This window comes from Bos indicus x Bos taurus, chromosome X (genome assembly GCF_003369695.1).
Source record: "Bos indicus x Bos taurus breed Angus x Brahman F1 hybrid chromosome X, Bos_hybrid_MaternalHap_v2.0, whole genome shotgun sequence".
Classification (NCBI taxonomy): domain Eukaryota; kingdom Metazoa; phylum Chordata; class Mammalia; order Artiodactyla; family Bovidae; genus Bos; species Bos indicus x Bos taurus.
In genome coordinates, this window is record NC_040105.1 from 68,554,299 (window position 1) to 68,566,677 (window position 12,379).

General features: G+C 36.1%; 1 protein-coding gene across 3 annotated transcripts in view; it reads right to left on the reverse strand.

Moving 5' to 3' along the window:
* Positions 1-177: 177 nt before the first annotated feature.
* ZDHHC15 (zinc finger DHHC-type containing 15) overlaps positions 178-12,379 on the reverse strand; it is a 99,380-nt gene continuing 87,178 nt past the window's right edge. For all 3 annotated transcript variants that reach the window (XM_027534310.1, XM_027534311.1, XM_027534312.1), the window contains one exon: positions 178-4,381. In XM_027534310.1, the coding sequence (XP_027390111.1) occupies positions 4,329-4,381 (53 nt within the window). In that variant the 3' untranslated portion in view covers positions 178-4,328. The remainder of the gene's footprint in view (positions 4,382-12,379) is intronic.

Genomic DNA, 12,379 nt, shown 5'->3' on the forward strand with positions numbered 1-12,379 from the left:
CATGACTCTCACATTGTGCATTTTTTTTAAAGTCGACACACACATACCAATCAACTTGGGAGTGAATAAAATCTATTACATCCATGAAATGAGAAGTACAGAAACTTCCATCAAAGTGGTTTGAAATTTTCAGTTTTGCCACCACTTTAACAACACCATAATATACAAAAGAAGTGATAATTTTATGTATATGCTTTTAATAAAGGACTTAGGAAGATAAAGCTGGTCAGTATTTCTGGGTATTTCTGTAGCAAGACACATAGTTTAAAGAATATTATATATAATTACCTTGAGCAGATTGGTGGAAAAAAGGATTTGTAGCAAATTGGCAACTTGAGCTTAACTGCTGAAGTCCCCAGTGCTTTTCTTTTTCTGGCTCTCCAATCCATTTCATATATTACCAAGACCCAGGACCAGCTTTCCTGTTGTATCCCTTTGTTGATTTAGCCAGCAGGATGACAGTCATTATTTCTTAAATGCATCTTATCTTACTGTTTTTTTTTTTTTTCCCTTTAACACCATACCCTACTAAGAGTCTATTTCCTAATACATTACATGTCTAACTCAATCTGCTGATGGCCCATATATCAGGCTGTTACATAGAATGCATTTAATAGTTTTGGACACTGTGTGGGACACAGCCCTAGCCCTTTTAGGGAAGTAAACAGTCATGGGTTGCATGCTATTAGGAGCCATCCATTCATTATTATATTACATAATACCTGCATGCAAAAGACTACAATTTAATATGGTACATTACAGCTCTGGTTAAAAAAATGCAGATGTACTATAACTCATAAACAATTTTCTACTGATTGGATGGAATTCATGAATTTTCTAAGAACATGAGACTTGTGGAAAGGTCTAACAATCTTGTCATGTGCCTTTGGTGATTGATAGAGGCACAGAACAGGTCTTTGGTGCCAACTGAGTACCTTAATTACTCCAGGAGCAGAAGTTCTAGAATGTATGAATGGAATATTCTTCACTTGCAGTGACTGTTGGACTTTTTTGTAAAGAAAGAGGACAGAGACTCATTCCTTTAAAGTATCTGCTCCTAATGACCAGGCAGCCTGCTTTGGGGGCACTGTGAGTGTGCAAATATGTATAGATATATATGTATGTGATGATATGTGAAAGGGATAGGCTTTGCATGACTGTTATTCTTATGAATTTGGGCCACATTAAATTTCAGATGCACATTTAAATAATGTATAGTCAATATTCTTATACTTACTTGGATTGTGCTTAAATCTTCATTAATCTCAATATCTACACTTTGTGTAATTTGGCATAAACATGAGGAAGCACATAGCACTTTCTTTTCTCTGGAAAAGACAGGCCTGAAAATGGGCTCTATGAGTGCCAGAGGGCAAAATGACCTGGGCTGATGCCACGTAGTGTGAAATAAATGTGTCATATGGGGCCAGAAGGGGAAAGAGGCACAAAATACATTTATATCATATAGAAAATAAGAATTGTATAAACTGCATACTTTCAGATTTTTGAAAGACTCTTCAGAAATGGTCCTGCTTTAGTTGCTCTCAATGTTCTAAGCTACTCCATGTTTATTCCAGTACTGGGAAGCCAAGTCACTTTAACAGTGCACTGGACGCAGCAACTGTGAGTTCTGTCCCAGACAGCTATGTGCTTTTGGAGGGTGCTTCATTTCTTTTGCCCTTAATTTTTCAGGTTTGTACCATGGGGAAAATAATTTCTATTCTGCCTCTTTCCAAGGACATTGTTAGAATGAATAGTAAGCTCTGCAAGAACAAATCATCAACGAGAGCAAGGAAGAAAGAATCGAGCACACTGATTTGTTTAGAAATACTGTTCTGGTTAAACTTTTAATTCTACCCCTGCAATGAAGGATATATAAGAGCACTGGGGAATTACATAGCACCTTTCACCTGTATGCCTAACAATGAGCATCTTTGTTTTGCAAATGGGGAAGATGGCTACTAAAGACTGGAGGATGAGATCCCACAGAAGTTATTGGAAATGGCCCCAAGGAAAAGCAAGCAAAGGAGCCAGATCAGGGTATGCTAATTATCAAACAAACCTCTTTGCTTTCTTTATAAATAATCAACCAACTGGGGGGGGGGGCGTTGTTTAGGTACAGAAATCAATACACAATGACCTATAATGAGGACAGTATCAGAGTCTATAAACTAATGGAATAAAGGTTCAGAGATAGGAATAGGGTTTCTTTATTTCCCTAAGTCCCCAGGTAAAACCCTGCTTTATTTGGCCTTTTGAAGACAGTGTGTCTGTAAGACATTAAACAATAATCTTTGCATTACAGCTTTCCTGAGCTTTACCCTCCAGTGCTTTTTTGTAGTTCCCTGACATTGTCTTTTATGACCTGATTTCTATGAGTGCTGATACACTCTATTCATTAAATAAGTTATTGATTCCTTCCTGGATTTGAATCATAGATAGCAGCTGTTCTGCCTAAGCTCTTGGCAGAAGATGATGGACTAGATAGATTGCTTTGAGGCCTACTGGCTTTGGAGTAAGCAACAGTCCTACTTTTAGGAAAGGTGCATTTCTATATGAATATAAGGCAAGGCTTGTCAAACACAATGCCATGTGGATGATCAATACGTTTTCAAGATAAACCCAAACAAGAGAGTGTTTTGAAGGGAAAGAGGAAGGGGAAAAAATCTTCTCATCTGAACATATATGATTTTATCACGAAACCCAGTGTGTAGAGTCTTCTAGGCTGGTTCTTGCCATTGGAGTTTGAAAAACAGCCCCTGGCACTAATAGATTTAGTCATGTATAGTATTCTCTCAGGTGAAATGATGGCCACAATCCATTTAATTTATGCTGAAAGTCTTCTCTTGACCAGAATTACCTAGAGAATTCAAATGAACGGGTTTTTCATTGCTTTAAGTAGCTGGACTATGCACATTCACAGCTCCACTGGAGCCTGAACGCTGAATTGTTTGTGGCAGGCAACTCTTTTTTACTCAAAAAGGTTTCAGAGAATACTTTAGGAAACCTAACCCCTCTAGGATTTCAACAACTTGATATCAGTAAGGTGCCTCTAACTCACTGATCTCTGTAAGAGTTGGAACTTCTATTGTTAGCAGCTGTGCACTATGGCACTGACTGAGAAATGGAAACCATCAATACTCTTAGATATTATTATTATCATAGAGAAGCAGCATTACTGTCCATACTTACTGATTCAGGAACTAGAACTAAAAGAAAGGCTTATTATAAATAAGCTGGGAAATGGTTGTAAACTATCTTAATGGCTGCACTACTATTGAAACTAAACAAAAAAAAGAAGGAAAGAAAAAAAGAGAAAGAATTGATATATTACTATTGGATTTTTCACTATTTGTACACTAATTCCTGTTGTGAAAGAAAATCTTTAGTGCTAATCCTTAAGCTAATTTCAAATATGAAATTTTGTCCTTGTTAACAGTATTGTAATTAAACCAGAAAATCATCCTTAAACCCCTTAACAAAACCAATGGTCCATAACTTGAGCTTATAGTTTTTCTTTCATCGTAAGAGTAATTTGTGAAGGTTAAAATAAAGCTAGGTAGCAGAGAAAAGAATAAAAGTTATTGGAGAATTTTCCCACACTCTGGCATTAAAAGTCTTGAAAACTCTAATCGTTATGTTAAATAAAATGGAAATCTGATCTGGTCTCTATTAGCTGTGGTGCTTTCAGGAACACCACACATCTATGACAGAGAACAGGTTTTACATTGTTCAATTCCCAATTCACAGACCTTGATCACAGTGTTGAATCTCCCTCTTAAATTTTAGGTACCTGATATAGGAAAAGGTGTTCACAGCTCAGCAAATATTTAGATTGCTATTTAGGAAAAAGATATGATTGAATAAAAAACTTCAGTTTTTTTAAACCTCAATTTTCACAACACAGCAGCAGAATTTTGTGTAAATATGTTGCACATATGTATGCTTATAAATGCACATGTGCACAAGCAGCAAACTTGTCTGATTCCCCTCAACAAAACAAAGACCTATAGATATGATTAACGGTCTTTCTAGGGGAGTTAAAGACTCCAAGGGAGTCTTTTGAGTTCCCCTTTACCTGACAAGAGGAATAAAAAGAGCCTCTGGAAAGATAAATATGTACTTTTAGGCTTTCACTGAGGGGAGGAGAGGAAATGAAGAAAGAAGTAGAGGAAGACTGGCTTGAATTAATTGCTACCAGATTGATGAGTTCAGCTAGTAAATTAGATAACTTATAAGTTCTGAAACATCTATCTGCACAGCAAGTATTTGATGGGATGCTTTCAAATTGAAAAGTTTCAATCTGCCGTGGTGACTTATTTTGAAGATCAGAATGGTTTCCAACACTGAACTCTGTAAACTTCATTGGAGATGGAGGGTCCTGGGGATGAAAAAAAAAATGCACAAGTGAGCTTGAACTAGTGTAAATATTCACATGGTAACATTCACTGACAATAATATGCAACTGTTAAAATTATGTTGTTGAAGAGTATGAGTCAGCATTGAAAAATGTTAAGTGAAAAAAGCAGGGTGTAAAATTATATATACAATGTTATTTTAACCCAGAATTTTTATCTGGAACAAAAGACAGATGAAATACACTAAGCTGTTGAAAGTGGTGAATTCATGAGTAATTTATGTTCATTTTCTCTAATATTTCCCACATTTTCTCTAGTACATATACATAATTTGATAATGTAAAAATATTTATTTTTGAAATTCTCAAGAAATAACATAAGCTTTGAAATTGCACAATCTGAAATTTGAATTCTAACTTTGCCATTTACTATCTCTATAATTCTGGACAAATTAATTTCTTCATCTGTAAAACAAGCATAACAAAATCTACCAAAAACAACGTCTGGCATATAGAAGGTACTCAAGCAGCTATTATTAGTATAAGCCCTCTGGAAAACAATTTAGCCACATATATTAACAGTCTTTTAAAAAGTTCACACCAGTAATTTTGCTTCTAGGATCCTATCATACCACCACAATATTGTAAAGTAGTTAGCCTCCAGTTAAAATTAATAAATTAATTTAAAATATAAAAATGTATAATCAACACACAAAAAGAAAATGATTATAAATGAAGGAAAAGATTTATGTTTAAAGATATTATTGGCAACCTTACTCATAATAGTGAAAATTGGAATAAAATCTTAAGGTTGTACGGCAGAGAATTGGTTAAATAAACAAAAGTACCTTAATATAATGGAAAATTACTTGCAGCATTAGTGAAAAAAGCAGAATTCAAAACTGAACACAACATGGTCTCAATGTTTAAAAAATATATTCATAGAAAATATTGGATGGCATACAACAAAATGTCAACATAGTTATCTTTAGGTGGTGGGATTATATGTGATTTAAACTTTCTTAATAGTTTTCTCTCCTTTCTGTTATGTTTAATATACTTTCAAAACTATTTCTCTCTCTCTCACACACACATATATATGTGTGTGTGTATATATATATATATATATATTTTTTTTTTTTTTTGCTGTACCATATGGCTTCCAGGATCTTAGTTTCCCTACTAAGGATTGAACCTGGGCCAACTGCAGTGAAAGCACCTACTCCTAACCACTGAAATGCCAGGGAATCCCTTAATATATTGTTCATATTATAAAAACAATCTATGCTCATCATAGAATAACTGGAAAATGTAGAAAGGCATAAAGAAAAAATGACCTGTAATTTCAGAAACTGTCTTCTACACCCTCTCCTTCTCCTTCATTTATTTGACATATATTTATTGAATACTTACCATGTTCCAGGCATTATGCTAGAGGCTGGCACTAAAATGTGCACAAGACATAGTGACTGCCCTCAAGGAACTTATAATTTAGTTTTAGAGACAACAAGTAAGTAGGCTATTATAGAATGGGATAAAAGGGCTCTCATAAAGTCATTCTCTCTCTCTCTTTAGTTGCTCAGTCACGTCCAACTCTTTGTGACCCCACGGACTGAAGCCTGTCAGGCTCCTCTGTCCACAGAATTCTCCCAAAAGGGACATAAGTCAATGATAAACCCATGTAAATGATGTGGAAGCTGAAATCTAGAGAATAAGTACTATATATCCAGCTGAGGTAGACTGGAATGGAGGAGATGGAGGTTGCTGAAGAAGCATCCCAATCATGAGAGGCAGTAGGGGGATGTTTGAGGGGCTGAAGGAAGTTGAGATGTGGTTCAAGTGCAGAGTATGGGGATAAAACTAGTGGAGAGGAAGCTTCAGAGTTGAGAATCTGGAGAGATGAGCAGGGGCCGGATCATAAAAGGGCTTGTAAACCATGTTAAGGAATTCAGACTCTGTTGAAGCCAATAAAACAGCCATTATACAGACTTAAATTTTTCATCATTCTAGTTGCAATGTGGAGAATGGACTGGAAGGGGCAAAACTGGAAGCAGGAAAATCAGTTAAAAAGCTATTGCAGTAATACAGGTTACAAACACATGCTCTGGAGTCATGGTAATCTAACTAGAAAAAGTACATAGCTTCCAGAGTAAAGTAAAGCTTCCAGAGCTTTACTTTAAGAAGTAAAATTAATATACTTCAGTGGATAATTAGATGTGAATGGCAGATGAAGAAGGAACAAAACAGGAAATGAGTTTTGGGGTAGGTGAAGTTGAAAGGCACTTGGTTATTCATGTCTGGAACTCAGGAAAGAGTTCTGGGCTGGAGATACATATTCAGTAGTTATCACCATATATATGCCCTTTAGCTAAGAAATGGACAGATTCCCTAAGGAATGAGTAGATTTATGTGATGCACGGGAGATAACCTAGCAAAGTTTGGGAAGACACCATCTTCAGATGTCTGATGGTAGGGATGGGGGGAAGAAGGGTGTAGAAAGCTGTAGAGAAGCATGAGAGAAGGATTGTTTTTAACTTTTAAATTTAAATAGAGTCAAATTAACTTTTGTGGGTTTACAGTTCTGTGAAATTTTATACATGCATAGAATCTTGTAAACAGTCTCAGATAGAATGCAGAACTTCCTCTGATCCCTAAACCTGGCAACCACTAATCTATTTTCTCTCTATGTATTTTTGCCTTTTCCAAAATTTCATACAAATGGAATCATACAGCACAAAGACTTCAGAAATATTTTTGTTTTTAAATTGCAGTATAGTTGACTTCTTAGTTTCAGGTATACAACATAGCAATTTGAAATCTTTATAGATTATACATGATACAAAGGATACTGCAATATTATTGACTACATTCCTTGTGCTAGGAACTGGGTTTTTTCACTTAGAATAATGAAGTTTTAGGTTCACAAATGGTGGCTCAGAGGTAAAGAATCCTCCTACTAAGCAGGAGACATGAGTTCGATAGGTAAAGAATCTGCCTGCCAAGCAGGAGACACAGGTTTGGTCCCTAGGTCGGAAGATCTCCTGGAGAAGGAAATGGCAACCCACTCCAGTATTCTTGCTTGGAAAATCCCATGAACAGAGGGGCCTGGCGGGCAACAATCCATTGGGTCACAAAGAGTTGGACACGACTTAGCAACTAAAGAGTAACAGCATTATTTCTGTTGTTGTTGTTCAGTTGCTAAGTCCTGTCCGACCCTCTGCAAATCCATGGACTGCAGCATACCAGGCTTCCCTGTCCTTCATTATCTCCTGGAGTTTGCCCATATTCATGTCCATTGATTCAGTGATGCTATCTAGCCATCTCATCCTCTGCCACCTTCTCCTTTTGCTATCAATCTTTCCCAGCATCAGGGTCTTTCCAGTGAGTCAACTCTTCACATAAGGTGGCCAAAGTAATGAAGTTTCAGCTTCAGCATCAGTCCTTCCAATGAATATTCAGGACTGATTTCCTTTAAGATGGACTGGTTGGATCTCCTTGCAGTCCAAGGGACTCTCAAGAGTCTTCTCCAGCACCACAATTCAAAAGCATCAATTCTTCAGCGCTCAACCTTCTTTATGGTTCAACTCTCTCATCTGTACGTAACTACTGGGAAAACCATAGCTTTGGCTATCAGGACCTTTGTTGGCAAATTGATGTCTCTGCTTTTTAATATGCTGTCCAAGTTTGTAATAGCTTTTCTTCCAAGGAGCAAGCATCTTTTATTTTAACCGCTGCAGTCACCATCTGTAGTGATCCTGGAGCCCAAGAAAATACAATCTGTCACTGTTTCCACTTTTCCCCCATCTATTTGCCATTAAATGATGGGACCAGACACCATGATCTTAGTTTTTTGAATGTTGAGTTTTAAGCCAGCCTTTTCACTCTCCTCTTTCATCCTCATCAAGAGGCTCTTTAGTTCCTCTTCACTTTCTGCCATTAGAGTGGTATCATCTGCATATCTGAGGTTGTTATTTCTCCCAGCAAACTTAATTCCAGATTGTGATTCATCCAGCCTGGTATTTGGATGATACATTCTGCATATGTTAAACAAGCAAGGTAACAATATACAGCCTTGTCGTACTCTTTTCCCAATTTTGAACCAGTCCATTGTTCTATGTCCGGTTCTAACTATTGCTTCTCGACCTGCATACAGGTTTCTCAGGAAACAGGTAAGGTGGTCTGGTATTCCCATCTCTTTAAGAATTTTCCATAGTTTGTTGTGATCCACACAGTCAAACGTATTAGCATAGTTAATGAAGCAGAAGTAGATATTTTTCTGTAACTCTCTTGCTTCTCTATGATCCAACAGATGTTGGCAATTTGATCTGTGGTTCCTTTGACTTTTCTAAACCCAGCTTATACATATCTGGAAGTTCTCAGTTCATGTTCTGCTGAAGCTTAGCTTGAAGCATTTTGAGCATTACCTTGCAAGCATGTGAAATGAAATTGTGCAGTAGTTTGAACATTCTTTGGCATTGCTCTTTGGGATTAGAATGAAAACTGACCTTTTCCAATTTTGTGGCCACTGCTGAGTTTTCCAAATTTGCTTGCATATTGAGTGCAGCACTGTAACAGCATCATCTTATAGGATTTGAAATAGCTCAGTTGGAATTCCATCACCTCCACTAGCTTTGTTCATAGGAGTGCTTCCTTAGGTCCACTTGACTTCACACTCTGGGATGTCTGGCTGTAGGTGAGTGATCATACCATCGTGGTCATCGGTATCATTAAGACCTTTTTTGGTGTAGTTCTTCTGTGTATTCTTGCCATCTCTTCTTAATCTCTTTGCTTCTGTTAGGTCCTTACTGTTTCTGTCCTTTATTATGACCATCCTTGCATAAAATATTCCCTTGATAGCTTAAATTTTCTTGAAGAGTTTTCTAGTCTTTCCCATTGTATTGTTTTCTTCTATTTCTTTGCATTGTTCACTATGTTGCTGTAAGTATCAATTGTTCATTACATTTGATTTCTGAGAAGTATACTTTGTTTACTCTTTTATCCATTGAAGGACATTTGTGTTGTTTTATGGGTTTGGTTTGGTATCAATAAAGCTGCTATAACCATCCATATATACATTATTGGGTGAACACAGGTTTTCATTTTCTAGGGGAAATATTCAGGAGTAGCATTACAGGGTCATATGGTATGTGTGTGTTTAACATTGTAAGAAATTTTATAAAGACCTGACAAACTATTTTGCAGAGTGCCTGTGCTGTTTTGCATTCCCACTAGAAATGAGAATTCCCACTAGTAGGATAATTCCAATTCTTCTGCATCTTTGACAGCACTTGGAATTATCACTACATTAAAAAAAAAAAAAAAAAAAAAGCCCATTCGAGTATGGGTATAAAGGAATCTCCTTGTGGTTTTAATTTGAATTTTCCTAATGGCTAGTGATACTGAGCAATTTTTCTGCCCCCTGCCCCTAATGAATAGCTGTCTTTTAAAAGTAACTCCATTGCCATATTACCAATTTTCAAATGTGAATGACTATTTATATTTTAAGAAAGACTTTTGGCATTAATTTCTTAGAATATTCACAGTCAATTTTAATTTAATTAAAATATTATTGATGTACAATATTATGTTAGCTTCAATGTACTACCTGGTGATTTGATATTTGCATATATTATGAAACTATCAGTATGATAAGTCTAGTAACCATCTATTGCCCTACAAAGTTATTACAATATTATTAAAATATTCATATTTATGGCCAGTGTTTCTTTATTGATTTTGTGTGTGGATGGTCTACCTGTTGGTGTAAGTGGGGTGGTAAACTTCCCTAAAATTTTTGTGTTACTGCTCCTTTATGTTTGTTAATATTTGCTTTATGTATTTAGATGCTACTATGTTGAGTACATATATATTTATGATTGGTATATCTCATTGTTGGATCGATCCATTTATCATTATGTGATGTCCTCCTTTGTCTCTTGTTACACACGTTGTTTTAAAAGTCTGTTTTGTCTGATGTAAGTACTGCTACCCCAGCTTTAAGTTTCTATATGCATGGAATACATTTTTTCATCTCCTTAATTTCAGTCTGAAGTTGAATCTCCTTTAGGCAGCATATATATGGGTCTTGTTTTTTTTTTAATCCATTCAGCCACTGTATGTCTTTAGAGTATAGCATTTAATCCATCTACATTTAAAGTCACTATTGATAGGTACATACATAATGCCATTTTGTTAACTGTTTTTGGGGTTGTTTTGTAGTTCTTTTGTTGTTCTTGTTGTTTCCTTCTTCTTTTGTTGTATTCCCTATGATTTAATAGCTATCTTTAATGTTTCTCTTTTTTGTGTATGTATCTATTATATGGTTTTGGTTTGTAATTACCATGAGGTTCATAGATAACACACTCTCTCTCTGTCTCCTCTCTCTCTCTCTCTCTCTATATATATATATGATTAAGTTGACAACCTTTTAAGTTAAAATACATTATAACCATCATATATTTTTATTCCTCCCTACCCCATTGTTAATGTTTATGGCATCATATTTTACATCTTTTTTGTTTTGTGTATTCCACAACTACATTTTGTGGATATGGATGATTTTATTACTTTTGTCTTTTAACCTTCCTACTAGCTTTACAACTGGTTATTCTGCTATCTTTACTGCACCTTTGCCTTTACCAACAAGATATTTTTCTTTCATATTTCTAGTTGTGGCCTTAAAAAATCTATTTATTTATATAATTGGAGGATAATTACCTTACAATATTATGATAGTTTCTTAAAAGTTTATTTATTTTAATTGGAGGCTAATTACTTTAAAATATTATATTGGTTTTGCCATACATTGACATGAATCAGCCATTGGTGTACATGTGTTCCCCATCTTGTACCCCCCTCCCACCTTCCTCCCCATCCCATCCCTCAGGGTCATCCCAGTGCACCAGCCCTGAACACCCTGTATCATGCATCGAAACTGGGCTGATGGTCTGTTTCACATATGATAATATACACGTTTCAGTGCTATTCTCTCAAATTATCCCACCCTCACCTTCTCTCACAGACTCCAAAAGTCTGTTCTTTACATCTGTGTCTCTTGCTGTCTCACATATAGGGTCATCATTACCATCTTTCTAAATTCCATATATATGCGTTAGTATACTGTATTGCTGTTTTTCTTTCTGGCTTACTTCATTCTGTATAATAGGCTCCAGTTTCATCCACCTTATTAGAACTGATTCAAAGGCATTCTTTTTAATGGCTGAGTAATATTCCATTGTGTATATGTACCACAGCTTTCTTATTCATTCATCTGCCGATAGACATCTAGGTTGCTTCCATGTCCTGACTATTGTAAACAGTGCTGTGATGAACACTGGGGTACACGTGTCTCTTTCAGTTCTGGTTTCCTCGGTGTGTATGCCCAGCAGTAGGATTCCTGGGTCATATGCCAGTTCTATTTCCAGTTTTTTAAGGAATCTCCACACTGTTCTCCATAGTGGCTGTACTAGTTTGCATTCCCACCAACAGTGTAAGAGGGTTCCCTTTGTTCCATACCCTCTCCAGCATTTATTGTTTGCAGACTTTTTGATAGCAACCATTCTGACAGGCATGAGATGGTACCTCATTGTGGTTTTGATTTGCATTTCTCTGATAATGAGTGATGTTGAGCATTTTTTCTGTTGTTTGTTAGCCATCTGTATGTCTTCTTTGGAGAAATATCTGTTTAGTTCTTTGGCCCATATTTTGATTGGGTTGTTTATTTTTCTGGAATTGAGCTATAGGAGTTGCTTGTATATTTTTGAGATTAATTCTTTGTCAGTTGCTTCATTTGCTATTATTTTCTCCCATTCTGAAGGCTGTCTTTTCACCGTGCTTATAGTTTCCTTTGTTGTGAAGAAGCTTTTAAGTTTAATTAGATCCCATTTGTTTATTTTTGCTTTTATTTCCAATAATCTGAGAGGTGGGTCATAGAGGATCCTGCTGTGATATTGGTCGGAGAGTGTTTTGCCTATGTTTTCCTCTAGGAGTTTTATGTAGTTTCTGGTCTTATGTTTAGATCGT